The 25,999-nt window shown below is 50.4% G+C and overlaps 1 protein-coding gene across 1 annotated transcript; it reads left to right on the plus strand.

The window, feature by feature from the left end:
- On the plus strand, positions 1-25,999 carry LOC144487030 (uncharacterized; the record flags this gene model as incomplete). Its single annotated transcript, XM_078205074.1, has 8 exons — positions 1-113; positions 1,690-1,761; positions 3,727-3,813; positions 10,150-10,221; positions 12,187-12,273; positions 15,253-15,372; positions 17,629-17,832; positions 25,857-25,999. Coding segments are annotated over exons 1-8 (825 nt in total), but the record flags the coding sequence as incomplete, so codon positions are not given.

Here is a 25,999-nt window from a genome sequence, read left to right on the forward strand (position 1 = left end):
GAGAGACAAAGAGAGGCAGAGAGAGAGAGACCATTGGACACAAACCAGGGAGCGGAAAAGTAACTTCATCAACATGAGAAACAACAAAAACAACAAAACAGCACCCAGTGCAGGTAAGAGAAACTTTTAACTGAGAGAGAGAGACAGAGAGAGAGAGAGACAGAGACAGGGAGAGAGACAGAGAGACAGAGAGGGAGAAGCTGCACCTGTCCTGGGAGTGTTTGATGGGGACAGTGTAGAGGGAGCTTTACTCTGTATCTAACCCCGTGCTGTACCTGTCCTGGGAGTGTTTGATGGGGGACAGTGTAGAGGGAGCTTTACTCTGTATCTACCCCGTGCTGTACCTGTCCTGGGAGTGTTTGATGGGGGACAGTGTAGAGGGAGCTTTACTCTGTATCTAACCCCGTGCTGTACCTGTCCTGGGAGTGTTTGATGGGGACAGTGTAGAGGGAGCTTTACTCTGTATCTAACCCCGTGCTGTACCTGTCCAGGGAGTGTTTGATGGGGGACAGTGTAGAGGGAGCTTTACTCTGTCTCTAACCCCGTGCTGTACATGTCCTGGGAGTGTTTGATGGGGACAGTGTCGAGGGAGCTTTACTCTGTATCTAACCCCGTGCTGTACCTGTCCTGGGAGTGTTTGATGGGGACAGTGTAGAGGGAGCTTTACTCTGTATCTAACCCCGTGCTGTACCTGTCCTGGGAGTGTTTGATGGGGGGACAGTGTAGAGGGAGCTTTACTCTGTATCTAACCCCGTGCTGTACCTGTCCTGGGAGTGTTTGATGGGGGACAGTGTAGAGGAAGCTTTACTCTGTATCTAACCCCGTGCTGTAGCTGTCCTGGGAGTGTTTGATGGGGGGACAGTGTAGAGGGAGCTTTACTCTGTATCTAACCCCGTGCTGTACCTGTCCTGGGAGTGTTTGATGGGGACAGTGTAGAGGGAGCTTTACTCTGTATCTAACCCCGTGCTGTACCTGTCCTGGGAGTGTTTGATGGGGGACAGTGTAGAGGGAGCTTTACTCTGTATCTAACCCCATGCTGTCCCTGTCCTGGGAGTGTTTGATGGGTGGACAGTGCAGAGGGAGTTTACTCTGTATCTAACCCCGTGCTGTACCTGTCCTGGGAGTGTTTGATGGGGACAGTGTAGAGGGAGCTTTACTCTGTATCTAACCCCGTGCTGTACCTGTCCTGGGAGTGTTTGATGGGGGACAGTGTAGAGGGAGCTTTACTCTGTATCTAACCCCGTGCTGTACCTGTCCTGGGTGTGTTTGATGGGGGACAGTGTAGAGGGAGCTTTACTCTGTATCTAACCCCGTGCTGTACCTGTCCTGGGAGTGTTTGATGGGGACAGTGGAGAGGGAGCTTTACTCTGTGTCTAACCCCGTGCTGTACCTGTCCTGGGAGTGTTTGATGGGGACAGTGTAGAGGGAGCTTTACTCTGTATCTAACCCCGTGCTGTACCTGTCCTGGGAGTGTTTGATGGGGGACAGTGCAGAGGGAGCTTTACTCTGTATCTAACCCCGTGCTGTGCCTGTCCTGGGAGTGTTTGATGGGGACAGTGTAGAGGGAGCTTTACTCTGTATCTAACCCCGTGCTGTACCTGTCCTGGGAGTGTTTGATGGGGGGCAGTGTGGAGGGAATTTACTCTGTATCTAACACTCACATATTTGGTTCCTGTTGAATTGTTCTAGATGATTCTGAGTTGACGTATTCGGAGTTGAATTTTGCTGCAGCCTCTCAGAACTCCACGATCCGCACAAGAGGTCAGTTACGGGTATCGTGTTTTTCTCACACCTGCTACACATCAGTCACATCTCAGTTGCGTTGTCTGTGATGCTATAGGTTCTATCCTGATTCTTTCATCTCCCTGTCCAGTTCCAATAAGTACAATTCCCACTCATTAACAAAAAAATCAAATTCAGTCACTCTCTAAATTACAACCAGGTTTTGTATCCTTCCGGAATATTCCGGGCCTTCCATGTTGATTCTTCTGCCTGGAAGTTCTTCTTTGGCCCCTTTGCTGTCCAGATGATGCTTTGAGATAAGAGTTGTGAGCTGCGGGGAGGTGGCAGTTGCTTTCTCCTTTTTGTCCCACTGTCCCCCTTCTCTTATACCCCTGGTGACACATCAATATTTCCCACAATCGCATTGGTCCTATTGGTGGTCAAAACCATCCGATTTAAATTTAAAAGGTTCTTGGTGTCGAAGTGCCTGATTCAAACGCATTGGCCGAATTCAAAAGCCTGTTGTCTTGGTAACACTGCTGCTTGTCCTTCGATACGAATGTTTCAGTTTGGGCTCTCTGTGTACTTGCATTTATTTAAATCTCTCAGCACAGAAAAAGAACCACCTTTTAAAGGGACATTTAGTAGATTTCAATAGGCATGGTTAGTAAATTAGCAGATGACACCAAGAGTGGTAGCATAGTGGACAGTGAAGAAGGTTATCTAGGATTGCAATGGGATCTTGATCAATTGGGCCAGTGGGGCTGATGAATGGCAGATGGAGTTTAATTTCGAGAAATGTGAGGTGATGCATTTTGGTCGATCGAACCAGGGCAGGACTTACTCAGTTAATGGTCGGGCGTTGGGGGGAGTTATAGAACAAAGTGATCGAGGGATACAGGCTCATAGCTCCTTGAAAGTGCAGTCACAGGTGGACAGAGTGGTGAAGAAGGCATTCGACATGCTTGGTTTCATCGGTCAGAACATTGAATACAGGAGTTGGGACGTCTTGTTGAAGATGTACAAGACATTGGTAAGGCCACACTTGGAATACTGTGTACAGTTCTGGTCACCCTATTATCGAAAGGATATTATTAAACTAGAAAGCGTGCAGCAAATTTTACGAGGATGCGACCGGGACTTGATGGTTTGGGTTATAAGGAGAGGCTGGATAGACTGGGACTTTTTTCTCTGGAGCGTAGGAGGCTGAGGGGTGATCTTAGAGAGGTCTATAAAATAATGAGGGGCATAGATCAGCTAGATAGTCAATATCTTTTCCCAAAGGTAGGGGAGTCTCAAACTAGAGGGCATAGGTTTAAGGTGAGAGGGGAGAGATACAAAAGGGTCCAGAGGGGCAATTTTTTCACACAGAGGGCGGTGAGTGTCTGGAACAAGCTGCCAGAGGTAGTAGTAGAGGTGGGTAGAATTTTGTTTTTTAAAAAGCGTTTAGACATTTACACGGGTCAGATGGGTAGAGAGGGATATGGGTCAAATGCGGGCAACTGGGACTCGCTGAGGGGTTTGGAAAAAAAGGGGACAACATGGACAAGTTGGGCCGAAGGGCCTGTTTCCATGCTGTAAACCTCTATGACTCTATGACATTGCAATGCTCCCCCGCCCCCTGAGTGTTTTACAATATTAAGCACACCAATTTAAAATTACTCTTCTCAAATTTGCATCGTAGCGACGTGCTGGTTACAGCTCAGTCTCCAGATCTACTTGTTATCTGTTAGACTGGGTGTCGGGGAGAGTTAGGTCTTTACTAAGAGGCAGTTCCGTGCTAAGTGTGCGTTGCTGGGGAAGGAAGGGTTTACGATGCACCGGGTTACGTTGCGGTTACGTCTCAGTGTGTGTGTGTGTGTGTGTGGGGCTGATGCTCAGGGGGGGTGTGTGCGTCGAGGCTGTGTTGTTGTCCTCTGTGTCACCCTCCGTCACACGTACTTCCCGGAGACCCTTCGCGTCCCTCGCACCGTCTCACGCTCTCTCTCCCTCCGTCTCTCGCAGCCGAACCGGAGACAACTTACGCTCAAATCGCAGTCAGATCGCAGAGCGCCCAACCGAACCCAGGGTCAGAGGTCACCCCGGGCAAAGGTCAGTCACACTTGGGGTCAGAGGTCACGGTGGTTCAGGGCGTTCCGGGGGGGGGGGGGGAGGGGGGATTCACTCTGACACCCGTGCTGAGGGTGACAGAGAGATAACCCACATCCCCCCAAAACCTGGCACGGGCAGCAGGGTGGCACAGTGGGTTAGCGCTGCTGCCTCACAGCGCCAGGGAGCCGGGTTCGATTCCCGGCTCGGGTCACTGTCTGTGCGGAGTCTGCACATTCTCCCCGTGTCTGCGTGGGTTTCCTCCGGGTGCTCCGGTTCCCTCCCACAGTCTGAAAGACGTGCTGGTTAGGGTGCATTGGGCCGTGCTAAATTCTCCCTCAGTGTTACCCGAACAGGCGCCGGAGTGTGGGCGACTCGGGGATTCTCACAGCAACTTCATTGCAGTGTTAATGTCAGCCTACTTGTGACACTAATAAATCAATTTGGAAACAGATTGGCCAACATCTCAGTCACACTCACCCGATGGCAGGCTTGTGCAAAAGGTTAAATCTGACGGGATCAAAGGTGAACTGGCTGGATGGGTACAGAACAGGCTTGGCCACAGAAGACAGAGGGGAGCAGTGGAGGGGTCTTTTTCCGGTTGGAGGTCTGTGACTAGTGGTGTTCCGCAGGGCTCTGTACTGGGACCTCTGCTGTTTGTGATTTATAGAAATGATTTGGAAGAAGATGTAGCTGGTCTGACTAGTAAGTTTGCGGACGACACAAAGATGGCTGGACTTGCGGATGGCGATGAACATTGTCAGAGAATACAGCAGGATATAGATAGGCTGGAACATTGGGCGGAGAGGTGGCAGATGGAATTTAATCCGGATAAATGCGAAGTGATGCATTTTGGAAGAAATAATGTAGGGAGGAGTTATACAATAAATGGCAGAGTCATCAGGAGTATAGAAACACAGAGGGACCCAGGTGTGCAAGTCCACAAATCCTTGAAGGTGGCAACACAGGTGGAGAAGGTGGTGAAGAAGGCATATGGTATGCTTGCCTTTATAGGACGGGGTATAGAGTATAAAAGCTGGAGTCTGATGATGCAGCTGTATAGAACGCTGGTTAGGCCACATTTGGAGTACTGCGTCCAGTTCTGGTCGCCGCACTACCAGAAGGACGTGGAGGCGTTAGAGAGAGTGCAGAGAGGGGTTACCAGGATGTTGCCTGGTATGGAGGGTCTTAGCTATGAGGAGAGATTGGGTAGACTGGGGTTGTTCTCCCTGGAAAGACGGAGAATGAGGGGAGATCTAATAGAGGTGTACAAGATTATGAAGGGGATAGATAGGGTGAACGGTGGGAAGCTTTTTCCCAGATCAGAAGTGACGTTCACGAGGGGTCACGGGCTCAAGGTGAGAGGGGCGAAGTATAACTCAGATGTTAGAGGGATGTTTTTTACACAGAGGGTGGTGGGGGCCTGGAATGCGCTGCCAAGTAGGGTGGTGGAGGCAGGCACGCTGACATCGTTTAAGACTTACCTGGATAGTCACATGAGCAGCCTGGGAATGGAGGGATACAAACGATTGGTCTAGTTGGACCAAGGAGCGGCACAGGCTTGGAGGGCCGAAGGGCCTGTTTCCTGTGCTGTACTGTTCTGTGTTCTTTGTTCTTTGAGCAGGGATGTGTTGTTGCAATTATACAGGGCCTTGGTGAGGCCACACCGAGAGTATTGTGTGCAGTTTTGGTCTCCTTTCCTGAGGAAGGATGTTCTTGCTCTCCAGGGAGCGCAGCGAAGGTTTACCAGGCTGATTCCGGGGATGGCGGGACTGATGTATGAGGAGAGATTGACCAGGTTAGGATTGTTTTCACTGGAGTTCAGAGGGGGAGAATCTCATAGAGACTTATAAAATTCTAACAGGACTGGACAGGGGAGATGCAGGGAGGATGTTCCCGATGGTGGGGGGAGTCCAGAACCAGGGGGTCTCAGTCTGAGGATTCGGGGTAGACCATTTAGGACGGAGATGAGGAAACATTTCTTCACCCGGTGAGCCTGTGGGATTCATTCCCACAGGAAGGAGCTGATACCAAAACATTGAATGTATTCAAGAGGCGGCTGGATTTAGCACTTGGGGTGAATGGGATCAAAGGTTATGGGGGGAAAGCAGGATGAGGCTGTTGAGTTGGATGATCAGCCATGATGGTGATGAATGGGGGAGCAGGTTGGAAGGGCCAAATGGCCTCCTCCTGCTCCTATCTTCTATGTTTCGATGTTTCCATGAAAGGTTGACATCTCCAGAAGGGGAAATGTGTCGCGTGATCCAGTCGCAGTTGCGCTTTTGCTCCAGGGCGGAAGGCGACGCACACGGCTCCGTCGCTGATGTCTTGAAAGTTGTGCCGCGCACTCAGCGCGTTTACATTCTCAGCTCTCTGGGACGAGGCGCTCTGACCGTACATTGGGAATCGCCTGGTGTTGTATAGCACCAACTGAGTCTGTTCCCCCGTGCCGTACCCGTGCTTAACCCTTTGGCCGGCAGATTGAACCCTCCCCCTCTCCCGCTGCCACCATGTTGTGTGGTCAGAATGATCTCAATGTAACCCAATCAGATTGAGGGAACACACTGGGGGGTCCAGGGATTCCCATCAGGGAGATGGGGAATAAATCGATACAATACATTCAATGGCAGCAACATCACTGAAACCAACCCCCCCTGCCCACCCTCCGCTCCCCCAGCTCTCCCCCACCCCACCCCCCAGCCCACCCCCACCCCACCCCCCAGCCCTCCCCCACCACCCCCACTCCTACCCCAGCGCCTGGACTATCAGGACAATGTTCCCAATCACCAACAAACTCAACAACAACCCCAATATAGAAAACCCCAACAAAACCAACAACAACCCCAATATCGAAAACACCAACAAATCCAACAACAACCCCAATATCAAAAACACCAACAAATCCAACAATAACCCCAACATCGAAAACACCAACAAACCCAACAACAACATCAGTATCGAAAACACCAACAAATCCAACAACAACCTCAACATCAAAAACACCAACATATCCAACAATAACCCCAACATCGAAAACACCAACAAACCCAACAACAACATCAGTATCGAAAACACCAACAAATGCAACAACAACTCCAATGTCAAAAACACCAGCAAGTCCAACAACAACCCCAAATCGAAAACGCCGATAAATCCAACAACAACATCAATATCGAAAACACCAACAAACGCAACAACAACCCCAATATCAAAAACACCAACAAATCCAACAATAACCCCAATATTGAAAACACCAACAAATCCAACAATAACCCCAATATTGAAAACACCAACAAATCCAACAATAACCCCAATATTGAAAACACCAACAAATCCAACAAAAACTCAGCATTGAGAAACAAACCCAACATCGAAAACACCAATAAATTGAACAACAACCCCACACTGAAAAACACCAACATATTAAACAACAAGCCCAACATTCAAGTCACCAACAAAATCAACAACAACCTCAACATTTAAAACACCAACAAATTTCACAACAACCCCAACATCGAAAAACACCAACAAAATCAACAACAACCTCAATATTGAAAACACCAACAAATTCAACAACAACCTCAACATTGAAAACACCAACAAATTCAACAACAACCTCAACATTGAAAACACCAACAAATTCAACAACAACCTCAATATTGAAAACACCAACAAATTCAACAACAACCTCAACATTGAAAACACCAACAAACCCGACAACAACCTCAACAGCAACACCAGCATTGAAAAACAACAGCAAATTTAACTGACAGAGAGAGGGAGTAAGACAGAGAGATAGAGAGAGACAGAGGGAGAGAGAGCGAGAAAGAGAGTGACAGAAAGAGAGAGAGACAGAATGAGACAGTGAGAGAGATAGAGCCAGAGGGAGAGTCACAGAGAGAGACAGAGAGTGATAGAGAGACGGAAAGAGAGAGAGAGGCAGAGAGAGTGGGAGTGATGGAGAGACAAAGAGAGAGAGAGAGAGAGACCGAGAGAGAGAGAAAGACAGAGCGAGACAGAGAGGGAGCAAGACAGAGAGAGAGAGAGAGAGAGTGACAGAAAGAGAGAGAGAGTGACAGAAAAAGAGAGTGACAGAAAGAGAGAAACAGACAGAGAGAGAGAAAGAGAGAGAGAGAGAGAGAGAAAGATAAAGGGACAGAAAGAGAGAGCGAGAGCCAACGTGAGTATGAGAGATGGAGAGAGACAAAGAGACAGGGTGAGTTTGAGAGATGGAGAGAGAGAGAGAGATTGAGACTGAGAGATTGGTGCCCAGGGAGTCAGGACAACCAGTCTCTCACACTGATCTCAGGGGAAGGGGCATTGCGAAAGGAACCAACCGTCACAAAGAGTTTGGAGGAAGTTTTGGTTAAATTAGCAAAATTGTGGAAAGACTGAGACACATCAGAGAGCGAGAGAATTAGACAGGAGCAGAACAGAGAGAGAGACAGAGAGACAGAGAGAGAGACAGAGAGACAGAGACAGTGAGATAGAAAGAGAGGGAGAGAGACAGAGAGAGAGAGGGGGACAGAGTGAGAGAGGAACAGAGAGAGACAGAAAGAGAGACAGAAAGAGAGACAGAGAGAGAGACAGAGAGAGAGGGATGGAGAGAGAGCCAAGGTGAGTTAGAAAGATGGGGAGAGAGAGATTGAGACTGAGAGATTGGTGCCCAGGGAGTCAGTACAACCAGTCTCTCACACTGATCTCAGGGGAAGGGGCATTGCGAAAGGAACAAACCGTCACAAAGAGTTTGGAGGAAGTTGAGGTGAAATTTGCAAAATTGTGGAAAGACTGAAACACATCAGAGAGCGAGAGAATTAGAACAGGAGCAGAACAGAGAGACAGAGAGTGTGGGAGAGAGGGAGGGGGGGACAGAGTGAGAGAGAGACAGTGAGACAGTGAGACAGAGAGAGAGACAGAGAGAGAGAGAGAGAGAGACAAAGAGAGGCAGAGAGAGATAGACCATTGGACACAAACCAGGGAGCGGAAAAGTAACTTCATCAACATGAGAAACAACAAAAACAACAAAACAGCACCCAGTGCAGGTAAGAGAAACTTTTAACTGAGAGAGAGAGACAGAGAGAGAGAGACAGAGACAGGGAGAGAGACAGAGAGACAGAGAGGGAGAAGCTGCACCTGTCCTGGGAGTGTTTGATGGGGACAGTGTAGAGGGAGCTTTACTCTGTATCTAACCCCGTGCTGTACCTGTCCTGGGAGTGTTTGATGGGGGACAGTGTAGAGGGAGCTTTACTCTGTATCTAACCCCGTGCTGTACCTGTCCTGGGAGTGTTTGATGGGGGACAGTGTAGAGGGAGCTTTACTCTGTATCTAACCCCGTGCTGTACCTGTCCTGGGAGTGTTTGATGGGGACAGTGTAGAGGGAGCTTTACTCTGTATCTAACCCCGTGCTGTACCTGTCCAGGGAGTGTTTGATGGGGGACAGTGTAGAGGGAGCTTTACTCTGTCTCTAACCCCGTGCTGTACATGTCCTGGGAGTGTTTGATGGGGACAGTGTCGAGGGAGCTTTACTCTGTATCTAACCCCGTGCTGTACCTGTCCTGGGAGTGTTTGATGGGGACAGTGTAGAGGGAGCTTTACTCTGTATCTAACCCCGTGCTGTACCTGTCCTGGGAGTGTTTGATGGGGGGACAGTGTAGAGGGAGCTTTACTCTGTATCTAACCCCGTGCTGTACCTGTCCTGGGAGTGTTTGATGGGGGACAGTGTAGAGGAAGCTTTACTCTGTATCTAACCCCGTGCTGTAGCTGTCCTGGGAGTGTTTGATGGGGGGACAGTGTAGAGGGAGCTTTACTCTGTATCTAACCCCGTGCTGTACCTGTCCTGGGAGTGTTTGATGGGGACAGTGTAGAGGGAGCTTTACTCTGTATCTAACCCCGTGCTGTACCTGTCCTGGGAGTGTTTGATGGGGGACAGTGTAGAGGGAGCTTTACTCTGTATCTAACCCCATGCTGTCCCTGTCCTGGGAGTGTTTGATGGGTGGACAGTGCAGAGGGAGTTTACTCTGTATCTAACCCCGTGCTGTACCTGTCCTGGGAGTGTTTGATGGGGACAGTGTAGAGGGAGCTTTACTCTGTATCTAACCCCGTGCTGTACCTGTCCTGGGAGTGTTTGATGGGGGACAGTGCAGAGGGAGCTTTACTCTGTATCTAACCCCGTGCTGTGCCTGTCCTGGGAGTGTTTGATGGGGACAGTGTAGAGGGAGCTTTACTCTGTATCTAACCCCGTGCTGTACCTGTCCTGGGAGTGTTTGATGGGGGGCAGTGTGGAGGGAATTTACTCTGTATCTAACACTCACATATTTGGTTCCTGTTGAATTGTTCTAGATGATTCTGAGTTGACGTATTCGGAGTTGAATTTTGCTGCAGCCTATCAGAACTCCACGATCCGCACAAGAGGTCAGTTACGGGTATCGTGTGTGTCTCACACCTGCTACACATCAGTCACATCTCAGTTGCGTTGTCTGTGATGCTATAGGTTCTATCCTGATTCTTTCATCTCCCTGTCCAGTTCCAATAAGTACAATTCCCACTCATTAACAAAAAAATCAAATTCAGTCACTCTCTAAATTACAACCAGGTTTTGTATCCTTCCGGAATATTCCGGGCCTTCCATGTTGATTCTTCTGCCTGGAAGTTCTTCTTTGGCCCCTTTGCTGTCCAGATGATGCTTTGAGATAAGAGTTGTGAGCTGCGGGGAGGTGGCAGTTGCTTTCTCCTTTTTGTCCCACTGTCCCCCTTCTCTTATACCCCTGGTGACACATCAATATTTCCCACAATCGCATTGGTCCTATTGGTGGTCAAAACCATCCGATTTAAATTTAAAAGGTTCTTGGTGTCGAAGTGCCTGATTCAAACGCATTGGCCGAATTCAAAAGCCTGTTGTCTTGGTAACACTGCTGCTTGTCCTTCGATACGAATGTTTCAGTTTGGGCTCTCTGTGTACTTGCATTTATTTAAATCTCTCAGCACAGAAAAAGAACCACCTTTTAAAGGGACATTTAGTAGATTTCAATAGGCATGGTTAGTAAATTAGCAGATGACACCAAGAGTGGTAGCATAGTGGACAGTGAAGAAGGTTATCTAGGATTGCAATGGGATCTTGATCAATTGGGCCAGTGGGGCTGATGAATGGCAGATGGAGTTTAATTTCGAGAAATGTGAGGTGATGCATTTTGGTCGATCGAACCAGGGCAGGACTTACTCAGTTAATGGTCGGGCGTTGGGGGGAGTTATAGAACAAAGTGATCGAGGGATACAGGCTCATAGCTCCTTGAAAGTGCAGTCACAGGTGGACAGAGTGGTGAAGAAGGCATTCGACATGCTTGGTTTCATCGGTCAGAACATTGAATACAGGAGTTGGGACGTCTTGTTGAAGATGTACAAGACATTGGTAAGGCCACACTTGGAATACTGTGTACAGTTCTGGTCACCCTATTATCGAAAGGATATTATGAAACTAGAAAGCGTGCAGCAAATTTTACGAGGATGCGACCGGGACTTGATGGTTTGGGTTATAAGGAGAGGCTGGATAGACTGGGACTTTTTTCTCTGGAGCGTAGGAGGCTGAGGGGTGATCTTAGAGAGGTCTATAAAATAATGAGGGGCATAGATCAGCTAGATAGTCAATATCTTTTCCCAAAGGTAGGGGAGTCTCAAACTAGAGGGCATAGGTTTAAGGTGAGAGGGGAGAGATACAAAAGGGTCCAGAGGGGCAATTTTTTCACACAGAGGGCGGTGAGTGTCTGGAACAAGCTGCCAGAGGTAGTAGTAGAGGTGGGTAGAATTTTGTTTTTTAAAAAGCGTTTAGACATTTACACGGGTCAGATGGGTAGAGAGGGATATGGGTCAAATGCGGGCAACTGGGACTAGCTGAGGGGTTTGGAAAAAAAGGGGACAACATGGACAAGTTGGGCCGAAGGGCCTGTTTCCATGCTGTAAACCTCTATGACTCTATGACATTGCAATGCTCCCCCGTCCCCTGAGTGTTTTACAATATTAAGCACACCAATTTAAAATTACTCTTCTCAAATTTGCATCGTAGCGACGTGCTGGTTACAGCTCAGTCTCCAGATCTACTTGTTATATGTTAGACTGGGTGTAGGGGAGAGTTAGGTCTTTACTAAGAGGCAGTTCCGTGCTAAGTGTGCGTTGCTGGGGAAGGAAGGGTTTACGATGCACCGGGTTACGTTGCGGTTACGTCTCAGTGTGTGTGTGTGTGTGTGTGGGGCTGATGCTCAGGGGGGGTGTGTGCGTCGAGGCTGTGTTGTTGTCCTCTGTGTCACCCTCCGTCACACGTACTTCCCGGAGACCCTTCGCGTCCCTCGCACCGTCTCACGCTCTCTCTCCCTCCGTCTCTCGCAGCCGAACCGGAGACAACTTACGCTCAAATCGCAGTCAGATCGCAGAGCGCCCAACCGAACCCAGGGTCAGAGGTCGCCCCGGGCAAAGGTCAGTCACACTTGGGGTCAGAGGTCACGGTGGTTCAGGGCGTTCCGGGGGGGGGGGGGGGGGGGGGGGGAAGGGGGGATTCACTCTGACACCCGTGCTGAGGGTGACAGAGAGATAACCCACATCCCCCCAAAACCTGGCACGGGCAGCAGGGTGGCACAGTGGGTTAGCGCTGCTGCCTCACAGCGCCAGGGAGCCGGCTTCGATTCCCGGCTCGGGTCACTGTCTGTGCGGAGTCTGCACATTCTCCCCGTGTCTGCGTGGGTTTCCTCCGGGTGCTCCGGTTCCCTCCCACAGTCTGAAAGACGTGCTGGTTAGGGTGCATTGGGCCGTGCTAAATTCTCCCTCAGTGTTACCCGAACAGGCGCCGGAGTGTGGGCGACTCGGGGATTCTCACAGCAACTTCATTGCAGTGTTAATGTCAGCCTACTTGTGACACTAATAAATCAATTTGGAAACAGATTGGCCAACATCTCAGTCACACTCACCCGATGGAAGGCTGGTGCAAAAGGTTAAATCTGACGGGATCAAAGGTGAACTGGCTGGATGGGTACAGAACAGGCTTGGCCACAGAAGACAGAGGGGAGCAGTGGAGGGGTCTTTTTCCGGTTGGAGGCCTGTGACTAGTGGTGTTCCGCAGGGCTCTGTACTGGGACCTCTGCTGTTTGTGATTTATAGAAATGATTTGGAAGAAGATGTAGCTGGTCTGACTAGTAAGTTTGCGGACGACACAAAGATGGCTGGACTTGCGGATGGCGATGAACATTGTCAGAGAATACAGCAGGATATAGATAGGCTGGAACATTGGGCGGAGAGGTGGCAGATGGAATTTAATCCAGATAAATGCGAAGTGATGCATTTTGGTAGATCTAATACAGGGGGGAGATACTCAATAAATGGCAGAACCATCAGGAGTATAGACACACAGAGGGACCTGGGTGTACAAGTCCACAGATCCTTAAAGGTGGCAGCAGAGGTGGAGAAGGTGGTGAAGAAGGCATATGGCATGCTTGCCTTTATTGGACGGGGCAGAGAGTATAAAAGTTGGCATATGACGTTGCAGTTACATAGAACGTTGGTGAGGCCACATTTGGAGTACTGCGTCCAGTTCTGGTCGCCGCACTACCAGAAGGACGTGGAGGCTTTGGAGAGAGCGCAGAGGAGGTTTACCAGGATGTTGCCTGGTATGGAGGGTCTTAGTTATGAAGAGAGATTGGGTAAACTGGGGTTGTTCTCCCTGGAAAGACGGAGGGTTGAGGGGCGACCGAAGAGAAGTTTATAAAATTATGAAGGGCATAGATAGGGTGAACAGTTGGAAGCTTTTTCCCAGGTCACAAATGACAAACACAAGTGGTCACAAGTTCAAGGTGAGGGGGGCAAGGTTCAACACAGATATGCGGGGGACATAATTTACACAGAGGGTGGTGGGGGCCTGGAATGCGCTGCCGGGCAAGGTTGTTGAGGCAGACACGCTAGCATCATTTAAGACTTATCTAGATAGCCACAGGAACAGACTGGGAACAGAGGGATACAAACGGATGGTCTAGTTAGGAACACATGATCGGCGCAGGCTTGGAGGGCCGAAGGGCTTGTTCCTGTGCTGTATTGTTCTTTGTTCTTTTGTTCTTTGTTCTGACAGTGTAACCTCCTCCAGCCCCTACACCCCTCCCTATCTCTGTAACCTCCTCCAGCCCCTACACCCCTCCCTATCTCTGTAACCTCCTCCAGCCCCTACACCCCCTCCCTATCTCTGTAACCTCCTCCAGCCCCTACACCCCTCCCTATCTCTGTAACCTCCTCCAGCCCCTACACCCCTCCCTATCTCTGTAACCCCCTCCAGCCCCCTACACCCCTCTCTATCTCTGTAACCTCCTCCAGCCCCCTACACCCCCTCCCTATCTCTGTAACCTCCTCCAGCCCCTACACCCCTCCCTATCTCTGTAACCTCCTCCAGCCCCTACACCCTCTCCCTATCTCTGTAACCGCCTCCAGCCCCTACACCCTCTCCCTATCTCTGTAACCTCCTCCAGCCCCTACACCCTCTCCCTATCTCTGTAACCTCCTCCAGCCCCTACACCCCCTCCCTATCTCTGTAACCTCCTCCAGCCCCTACACCCCTCCCTATCTCTGTAACCTCCTCCAGACCCGACACCCCCTCCCTCTCCCTGTAACATCCTCCAGCCCCTACACCCCTCCCTATCTCTGTAACCCCCTCCAGCCCCTACACCCTCTCCCTATCTCTGTAACCTCCTCCAGCCCCTACACCCTCTCCCTATATCTGTAACCTCCTCCAGTCCCGACACCCCCTCCCTATCTCTGTAACCTCCTCCAGCCCCTACACCCTCTCCCTATATCTGTAACCTCCTCCAGCCCCGACACCCCCTCCCTATCTCTGTAGCCTCCTCCAGCCCCCTACACCCCCTCCCTATCTCTGTAACCTCCTCCAGCCCCTACACCCCTCCCTATCTCTGTAACCCCCTCCAGCCCCTACACCCCCTCCCTATCTCTGTAGCCTCCTCCAGCCCCGACACCGCTCCATATCTCTGTAGCCTCCTCCAGCCCCTACACCCCTCCCTATCTCTGTAACCCCCTCCAGTCCCGACACCCCCTCCCTATCTCTGTAACCTCCTCCAGCCCCTACACCCTCTCCCTATATCTGTAACCTCCTCCAGCCCCGACACCCCCTCCCTATCTCTGTAGCCTCCTCCAGCCCCCTACACCCCCTCCCTATCTCTGTAACCTCCTCCAGCCCCTACACCCCTCCCTATCTCAGTAACCCCCTCCAGCCCCTACACCCCCTCCCTATCTCTGTAGCCTCCTCCAGCCCCGACACCGCTCCATATCTCTGTAGCCTCCTCCTGTCCCGACAATCGGGTGAGGTGTGTGTTGTTTATCTCTCTGAGCGATGGGAAAATGTCACCATCGCCAGTCCCGTAACGTTACACAAGGTTCCCGACCTTCTCAACTTCTCTGTTCCAGATCAAAGACAACAGGAAACAGCTGGAGGAACCAACTCAAAAAAATCCAGATGTCTCGGACTGGTCGCACTCCTCATCATAATCTTGCTTTTCGTAATAATCATCGGATTAACCGTATATGGTACATCGATAAATAACATCCTGTAACACTCTGATATATCCCACACACCTCACTGTAACACTCTGATATATCCCACACCCCTCACTGTAACACTCTGATATACCCCACACCCCTCACTGTAACACTCTGATATACCCCACACCCCTCACTGTAACACTCTGATATATCCCACTCCCCTCACTGTAACACTCTGATATACCCCACACCCCTCACTGTAACACTCTGATATATCCCACTCCCCTCACTGTAATACTCTGATATATCCCACACCCCTCACTGTAACACTCTGATATATCCCACACCCCTCACTGTAACACTCTGATATACCCCACACCCCTCACTGTAACACTCTGATATATCCCACACCCCTCACTGTAACACTCTGATATACCCCACACCCCTCACTGTAACACTCTGATATATCCCACACCCCTCACTGTAACACTCTGATAGACCCCACACCCCTCACTGTAACACTCTGATATATCCCACACCCCTCGCTGTAACACTCTGATATACCCCACACCCCTCACTGTAACACTCTGATATATCCCACACCCCTCACTGTAACACTCTGATATATCCCACACCCCTCACAGTAACACTCTGATATACCCCACACCCCTCACTGTAACACTCTGATATATCCCACACACCTCACTGTAACACTCTGATATATCCCACACCCCTCACTGTAACACACTGATATATCCCACACCCCTCACTGTAACACTCTGATATATCACACACCCCTCACTGTAACACTCTGATATACCCCACACCCCTCACTGTAACACTCTGATATATCCCACACCCCTCACTGTAACACTCTGATATATCCCACACCCCTCACTGTAACACTCTGATATATCCCACACACCTCACTGTAACACTCTGATATATCCCACACACCTCACTGTAACACTCTGATATATCCCACACCCCTCACTGTAACACTCTGATATATCCCACACCACTCACTGTAACACTCTGATATATCCCACACCCCTCACTGTAACACTCTGATATATCCCACACCCCTCACTGTAACACTCTGATATATCCCACACCCCTCACTGTAACACTCTGATATACCCAACACCCCTCACTGTAACACTCTGATATATCCCACACCCCTCACTGTAACACTCTGATATACCCCACACCCCTCACTGTAACACTCTGATATATCTCACACCCCTCACTGTAACACTCTGATATATCCCACACCCCTCACTGTAACACTCTGATATACCCCACACCCCTCACTGTAACACTCTGATATATCTCACACCCCTCACTGTAACACTCTGATATACCCCACAACCCTCACTGTAACACTCTGATATATCCCACACCCCTCACTGTAACACTCTGATATATCCCACACCCCTCACTGTAACACTCTGATATACCCCACACCCCTCACTGTAACACTCTGATATATCCCACACCCCTCACTGTAACACTCTGATATATCCCACACCCCTCACTGTAACACTCTGATATACCCCACACCCCTCACTGTAACACTCTGATATATCCCACACCACTCACTGTAACACTCTGATATATCCCACACCCCTCACTGTAACACTCTGATATATCCCACACCCCTCACTGTAACACTCTGATATACCCCACACCCCTCACTGTAACACTCTGATATATCTCACACCCCTCACTGTAACACTCTGATATATCCCACACCCCTCACTGTAACACTCTGATATACCCCACACCCCTCACTGTAACACTCTGATATATCCCACACCCCTCACTGTAACACTCTGATATATCCCAACACCCCTCACTGTAACACTCTGATATACCCCACACCCCTCACTGTAACACTCTGATATACCCCACACCCCTCACTGTAACACTCTGATATACCCCACACCCCTCACTGTAACACTCTGATATATCCCACACCCCTCACTGTAACACTCTGATATATCCCACACCCCTCACTGTAACACTCTGATATACCCCACACCCCTCACTGTAACACTCTGATATATCTCACACCCCTCACTGTAACACTCTGATATATCCCACACCCCTCACTGTAACACTCTGATATACCCCACACCCCTCACTGTAACACTCTGATATATCCCACACCCCTCACTGTAACACTCTGATATATCCCAACACCCCTCACTGTAACACTCTGATATACCCCACACCCCTCACTGTAACACTCTGATATATCCACTCTCTCTCTTCTCACTGTCTCTCTCGCTCTCTCAGTCCTACAGTTGTCCCAGGATTTTTCTGAGGCTAAAAAGGAACAACGCACCCTCCGGGAACGAGGCGATTGGCTGAACACGTCCTTGGCTAACTCCGTGCGGAACTTGACGGAGATGAGTGGAAGGTTCCAGAACATTTCCGAGAGCTTTTCGCAGAGCAGGCAGAAAGCAATCTCTCTCTGCGCCACCCTCCGAAACATATCAGGTGAGTCGGAGCTCAAAGCCTCCCTTTCCTCACATCCTCCCGACTGACCCTTTATCCCCTTCCTGGATTCCTGATGTCCCCTTCTCCCCACATCCTCCCACGGTGCTGTCAAGGACAGGAGGTTTTTGCCCTGCGCATATAATTGATGTAAATTCTCTCCTTGAAGATTAACTAATTAAGATTAACATTCCACCTAACCTACACATCTTTGGACACTAAGGGGCAATTTAGCATGGCCAATCCACCAAACCTGCACATCATTGGACACTCAGGGGCAATTTAGCATGGCCAATCCACCCAACCTGCACATCTTTGGACACTAAGGGGCAATTTCGCATGGCCAATCCACCGAACCATCTTTGGACACTAAGGGGCAATTTCGCATGGCCAATCCACCTAACCATCTTTGGACACTAAGGGGCAATTTAGCATGGCCAATCCACCTAACCTGCACATCTTTGGACACTCAGGGGCAATTTAGCACGGCCAATCCACCCAACCTGCACATCTTTGGACACTAAGGGACAATTTAGCATGGCCAATCCACCTAACCTGCACATCTTTGGACACTCAGGGGCAATTTAGCACGGCCAATCCACCCAACCTGCACATCTTTGGACACTAAGGGACAATTTCGCATGGCCAATCCACCTAACCATCTTTGGACACTAAGGGGCAATTTCGCATGGCCAATCCACCGAACCATCTTTGGACACTAAGGGGCAATTTCGCATGGCCAATCCACCTAACCATCTTTGGACACTAAGGGGCAATTTAGCATGGCCAATCCACCTAACCTGCACATCTTTGGACACTAAGGGGCAATTTAGCACGGCCAATCCCCCTAACCTGCACATCTTTGGACACTAAGGGGCAATTTAGCATGGCCAATCCACCTAACCTACACATCTTTGGACACTAAGGGGCAACTTAGCACGGCCAATCCCCCTAACCTGCACATCTTTGGACACTAAGGGGCAATTTAGCACGGCCAATCCCCCTAACCTGCACATCTTTGGACACTAAGGGGCAATTTCGCATGGCCAATCCACCTAACCATCTTTAGACACTAAGGGGCAATTTAGCATGGCCAATCCACCTAACCTTACGTGCCTTACGAGCCTGGTTGAGTTCTTTGAAAATGTGACCAAACACATTGACGAAGGAAGAGCGGTGGATGTGGTCTATATGGACTTCAGCAAGGCGTTCGATAAGGTCCCCCATGCAAGACTTCTTGAGAAAGTGAGAGGGCATGGGATCCAAGGGGCTGTTGCCTTGTGGATCCAGAACTGGCTTGCCTGCAGAAGGCAGAGAGTGGCTGTGGAGGGGTCTTTCTCTGCATGGAGGTCAGTGACCAGTGGAGTGCCCCAGGGATCTGTTCTGGGACCCTTGCTGTTTGTCATTTTCATAAATGACCTGGATGAGGAAGTGGAGGGATGGGTTGGTAAGTTTGCTGACGACACCAAGGTAGGTGGTGTTGTGGATAGTTTGGAGGGATGTCAGAAGTTGCAGCGAGACATAGATAGAATGCAAGACTGGGCGGAGAAGTGGCAGATGGACTTCAACCCGGATAAGTGTGTGGTGATCCATTTTGGCAGATCCAATGGGATGGAGCAGCAGTATAATATGAAGGGTACCATTCTTAGCAGTGTAGAGGATCAGAAGGACCTTGGGGTCCGGGTCCATAGGACTCTTAAATTGGCCTCGCAGGTGGAGGATGCGGTCAAGAAGGCGTACGGCGTACTGGCCTTCATTAATCGAGGGATTGAGTTTAGGAGTCGGGAGATAATGCTGCAGCTTTATAGGACCCTGGTTAGACCCCACTTGGAGTACTGCGCGCAGTTCTGGTCACCTCATTACAGGAAAGATGTTGAAGCCATTGAAAGGGTGCAGAGGAGATTTACAAGGATGTTGCCTGGATTGGGGGGCATGCCTTATGAGGATAGGTTGAGGGAGCTTGGTCTCTTCTCCCTGGAGAGACGAAGGATGAGAGGTGACCTGATAGAGGTTTACAAGATGTTGAGAGGTCTGGATAGGGTAGACTCTCAGAGGCTATTTCCAAGGGCTGAAATGGTTGCTACGAGAGGACACAGGTTTAAGGTGCTGGGGGGTAGGTACAGAGGAGATGTCAGGGGTAAGTTTTTCACTCAGAGGGTGGTGGGTGAGTGGAATCGGCTGACGTCGGTGGTGGTGGAGGCAAACTCGTTGGGGTCTTTTAAGAGACTTCTGGATGAGTACATGGGATTTAATGGGATTGAGGGCTATAGATAGGCCTAGAGGTGGGGATGTGATCGGCGCAACTTGTGGGCCGAAGGGCCTGTTTGTGCTGTGGCTTTCTATGTTCTATGTTCTATGTTCTAACCTACACATCTTTGGACACTAAGCGGCAATTTAGCATGGCCAATCACCCTAACCTACACATCTTTGGACACTGAGGGGCAATTTAGCATGGCCAATCACCCTAACCTACACATCTTTGGACACTGAGGGGCAATTTAGCATGGCCAATCAGCCTAACCTACACATCCTTGGACACTGAGGGGCAATTTAGCATGGCCAATCACCCTAACCTACACATCTTTGGACACTAAGGGGCAATTTAGCATGGCCAATCCACCTAACCATCTTTGGACACTAAGGGGCAATTTCGCATGGCCAATCCACCGAACCTGCACATCTTTGGACACTAAGGGGCAATTTAGCATGGCCAATCACCCTAACCTACACATCTTTGGACACTAAGGGGCAATTTAGCATGGCCAATCCACCGAACCATCTTTGGACACTCAGCGGCAATTTAGCATGGCCAATCCACCGAACCTGCACATCTTTGGACACTAAGGGGCAATTTTGCATGGCCAATCACCCTAACCTACACATCTTTGGACACTGAGGGCCAATTAAGCGTGGCCAATCCACCTAACCTGCACATCTTCAGTCTGTGGGAGGAAACCGGAGCTCCCAGAGGAAACCCATGCAGACACGGGGAGAATGTGCAGACTCCGCGCAGATGGTGACCCAAGCCAGGAATCAAACCCGGGTCCCTGGCGCTGTGAGGCCGCAGTGCTAACCCACTGTGCCACCGTGCCACCCTTCTGATTTTGACGTGATCCAGTTATCCATTAAACATCCCACAGGAATCCTGAAACAGGATGAACTCAGATGGTTAGTTTATTCGTGGACACTCCTTCTCCATTTATAGAACCAAAGAAGGCGGGGCACAGCGGGAGATGGAGGGGCTGAGGGCTGGGTTGGTGGAGGAGGGAATGGGAAGCGTGAGAGACACGGGGAGAAGGCCACACAGTGAAAAGATTTACTGTGTGACTCCATTCCAATCTCCTGCATCAAAAGTCGAATGGTATAAGCCCTCACAAAGCTCGGCAGGCTGAAGACTGATGCTGGATTATTGACTCTTCCTGTAGAGGTGGCGGCCACAGTGGGGGTAAGCACACAGAGATGCTTCAATCTCTCAGGCGATGGTGTATGAGGTACGCGCGGATGACTCAGTCGGCAGGCGTGAGCTCCAGCACTTGGCCGGCTTGATGAGGGTGGGAGTTGTTGCTGCTGCCACTGGATTGATGGCGGACAGCGCAGGCCATTGCCTGGAGTTGTCTTCCTGTTGAGAGATCAGGCAGTAACCGTCGGAATTCTGTTCCAACGGACGATAGTGCGATGGAGCTTGGTGGGTGGGGGGGGGGAGCGGGAGGGCTTGGGACACACCCCCTCAATGTTGGACACGGGTTGACCGGAATAGAGTCATCGAGGTTTGCAGCACGGAAACAGGCCCTTCGGCCCAACTTGTCCCTGCCACCCTTTTTTATAAACCCCTAAGCTCGTCCCAATTCTCTGCGTTTGGCCCATATCCCTCCATACCCATGTAACTGTCTAAATGCTTTTCAAAAGACAAAATTGTACCCGCCTCTACTACTACCTCTGGCAGCTCATTCCAGACACTCACCACCCTCTGTGTGAGAAAATTGCCCCTTTGGACCATTTTGTATCTCTCCCCTCTCACCTTAAACCTCTGCCCTCGAGTTTTAGACTCCCCTACCTTTGGGAAAAGATATTGACTATCCAGCTGATCTGTGCCCCTCATTATTTTATAGACCTCTGTAAGATCACCCCTCAGCCTCCTCCGCTCCAGAGAAAAAAGTCCCAGTCTATCCAGCCTCTCCTTATAACTCAATCCATCAAGTCCCGGTAGCATCCTTGTAAATCTTTTCTGTACCTTTCGAGTTTAATGATATCCTTTCTATAATAGGGTGACCAGAACTGTACACAGTATTCCAAGTGGGGCCTCACCAATGTCTTGTACAACTTCAACAAGACGTCCCAACTCCTGTATTCAATGTTCTGACCGATGAAACCAAGCATGCCGAATGCCTTCTTCACCACTCTGTCCCCCTGTGAGTCCACTTTCAAGGAGCTATGAACCTGTACCCCGAGATCTCTTTGTTCTATAACTACTGCCACCAACTTGATGGCGGACATCGCAGGCCATTAGCCTGGAGTTGTGTTCCTGTTGAGAGGACAGACAGTAACTCAGCCCCTCTCTCTCTCCAGCCTGTTACACAGGAACAGGAGGAGGCCATTCAGCCCCTCTCTCTCTCCATCCTGTTATACAGGAACAGGAGGAGGCCATTCAGCCCCTCTCTCTCCAGCCTGTTACACAGGAACAGGAGGAGGTAATTCAGCCCCTCTCTCTCTCCAGCCTGTTACACAGGAACAGGAGGAGGCCATTCAGCCCCTCTCTCTCTCCATCCTGTTATACAGGAACAGGAGGAGGCCATTCAGCCCCTCTCTCTCCAGCCTGTTACACAGGAACAGGAGGAGGTAATTCAGCCCCTCTCTCTCTCCAGCCTGTTACACAGGAACAGGAGGAGGTAATTCAGCCACTCTCTCTCTCCAGCCTGTTACACATGAACAGGAGGAGGCCATTCAGCCCTTCTCTCTCTCCAGCCTGTTACACATGAACAGGAGGAGGCCATTCAGCCCCTCTCTCTCCAGCCTGTTACACAGGAACAGGAGAAGGCCATTCAGCCCCTCTCTCTCCAGCCTGTTACACAGGAACAGGAGGAGGCCATTCAGCCCCTCTCTCTCTCCAGCCTGTTACACAGGAATAGGAGGAGGCCATTCAGCCCCTCTCTCTCCAGCCTGTTACACAGGAACAGGAGAAGGCCATTCAGCCCCTCTCTCTCCAGCCTGTTACACAGGAACAGGGGGAGGCCATTCAGCCCCTCTCTCTCTCCAGCCTGTTACACAGGAACAGGAGGAGGCCATTCAGCCCCTCTCTCTCCAGCCTGTTACACAGGAACAGGAGGAGGCCATTCAGCCTCTCTCTCTCCAGCCTGTTACATAGGAACAGGAGGAGGCCATTCATCCCCTCTCTCTCCAGCCTGTTACACAGGAACAGGAGGAGGCCATTCAGCCCCCCTCTCTCCAGCCTGTTACACAGGAACTGGAGGAGGCCATTCAGCCCCTCTCTCTCCAGCCTGTTACACAGGAACAGGAGGAGGCCATTCAGCCCCTCACTCTCCAGCCCGTTACACAGGAACAGGAGGAGGCCATTCAGCCCCTCTCAAGCCTCTTCCTTGTATCTGATATACAAGAGGAATCCAGACTCCGATTAATCCTCGTGATTCCGGTCATCCCATGGCCAACATTGAGGAGGTGTGTCCCATAACCCCCCCTTTACCCCCCTTTCCCCCACCCCTCCACCCCTCCACCAAGCTCCGTCACGATATCATCCGTTGGAACAGAATTCCGGTGGTTACAGTCAGATCTCTCAACAGGAACACAACTCTGTATCTAACCCCGTGCTGTACCTGTCCTGGGAGTGTTTGATGGGGACAGTGTAGAGGGAGCTTTACTCTGTATCTAACCCCGTGCTGTACCTGTCCTGGGAGTGTTTGATGGGGGACAGTGTAGAGGGAGCTTTACTCTGTATCTAACCCCGTGCTGTACCTGTCCTGGGAGTGTTTGATGGGGGACAGTGTAGAGGGAGCTTTACTCTGTATCTAACCCCGTGCTGTACCTGTCCTGGGAGTGTTTGATGGGGGACAGTGTAGAGGGAGCTTTACTCTGTATCTAACCCCGTGCTGTCCCTGTCCTGGGAATGTTTGATGGGGACAGTGTAGAGGGAGCTTTACTCTGTATCTAACCCCGTGCTGTAGCTGTCCTGGGAGTGTTTGATGGGGACAGTGTAGAGGGGGATTTACTCTGTATCTAACCCCGTGCTGTATCTGTCCTGGGAGTGTTTGATGGGGGACAGTGTAGAGGGAGCTTTACTCTGTATCTAACCCCGTGCTGTACCTGTCCTGGGAGTGTTTGATGGGGGACAGTGTAGAGACAGCTTTACTCTGTATCTAACCCCGTGCTGTATCTGTCCTGGGAGTGTTTGATGGGGGACAGTGTAGAGGGAGCTTTACTCTGTATCTAACCCCGTGCTGTACCTGTCCTGGGAGTGTTTGATGGGGGACAGTGTAGTGGGAGCTTTACTCTGTATCTAACCCCGTGCTGTCCCTGTCCTGGGAGTGTTTGATGGGGGACAGTGTAGAGGGAGCTTTACTCTGTATCTAACCCCGTGCTGTACCTGTCCTGGGAGTGTTTGATGGGGGACAGTGTACAGGGGGATTTACTCTGTATCTAACCCCGTGCTGTACCTGTCCTGGGAGTGTTTGATGGGGGACAGTATAGAGGGAGCTTTACTCTGTATCTAACCCCGTGCTGCACCTGTCCTGGGAGTGTTTGACAGGGGACAGTGTAGAGGGAGCTTTACTCTGTATCTAACCCCGTGCTGTACCTGTCCTGGGAGTGTTTGATGGGGGACAGTGTAGAGGGAGCTTTACTCTGTATCTCACCCCGTGCTGTACCTGTCCTGGGAGTGTTTGATGGGGACAGTGTAGAGGGAGCTTTCCTCTCTATCTAACCCCGTGCTGTACCTGTGCTGGGAGTGTTTGACGGGGGACAATAAGACAGGGCAGTGGGATTATTTTGGGGATTGATACAGGGCAATGGGGAGAGAGTGGGTCAGAGGGATTAGTTTGGGATTGATACAGGGCAATGGGGAGAGAGTGGGTCAGAGGGATTAGTTTGGGATTGATACAGGGCAATGGGGAGAGAGTGGGTCAGAGGGATTAGTTTGGGATTGATACAGGGCAATGGGGAGAGAGTGGGGCAGTGGGATTAGTTTGGGGATTGATACAGGGCTATGAGGAGAGAGTGGGACAGTGGGAATAGTTTGGGATTGATACAGGGCTATGGGGAGAGAGCGGGGCAGTGGGATTAGTTTCGGGTTGATACAGGGCTATGGGGAGAGAGTGGGGCAGTGGGATTAGTTTGGGGATTGATACAGGGCTATGGGGAGAGAGTGGGGCAGTGGGATTAGTTTGGGATTGATACAGGGCTATGGGGAGAGAGTGGGACAGTGGGATTAGTTTGGGATTGATACAGGGCTATGGGGAGAGAGTGGGACAGTGGGATTAGTTTGGGATTGATACAGGGCTATGGGGAGAGAGTGGGACAGTGGGATTAGTTTGGGATTGATACAGGGCTATGGGGAGAGAGCGGGGCAGTGGGATTAGTTTGGGATTGATACAGGGCTATGGGGAGAGAGTGGGACAGTGGGATTAGTTTGGGATTGATACAGGGCTATGGGGAGAGAGTGGGACAGTGGAATTAGTTTGGGGATTGATACAGGGCTATGGGGAGAGAGTGGGACAGTGGAATTAGTTTGGGGATTGATACAGAGCTGTGGGGCTGAATGGCCTCCCCCTGTTCCTGTGTAACAGGCTGGAGAGAGAGAGGGGCTGGATGGCCTCCTCCTGTTCCTGTGTAACGGGTCGGAGAGAGAGAGGGGCTGAATGGCCTCCTCCTGTTCCTGTGTAACCGGCTCAAGAGAGAGGGGCTGAATGGCCTCCTCCTGTTCCTGTGTAGCAGGCTGGAGAGAGAGAGGGGCTGAATGGCCTTCTCCTGCTCCGAATTTTTAATGTATTTCACCGAATGAATTATTTATTATTTCTCAGAGTCTCTCTGTCCGAGTGGCTGGAAACTTCACAATCAAATCTGCTACAGATTCTCCAGAGTGAAAGTTAACTGGAACACGGCAAAGCGAGAATGTGGATCCCTAAACTCACACCTCCTCATCATCAATACAGACCAGGAACAG

The sequence above is a fragment of the Mustelus asterias genome, unplaced genomic scaffold, assembly GCF_964213995.1.
Source record: "Mustelus asterias unplaced genomic scaffold, sMusAst1.hap1.1 HAP1_SCAFFOLD_555, whole genome shotgun sequence".
NCBI classification, from domain to species: domain Eukaryota; kingdom Metazoa; phylum Chordata; class Chondrichthyes; order Carcharhiniformes; family Triakidae; genus Mustelus; species Mustelus asterias.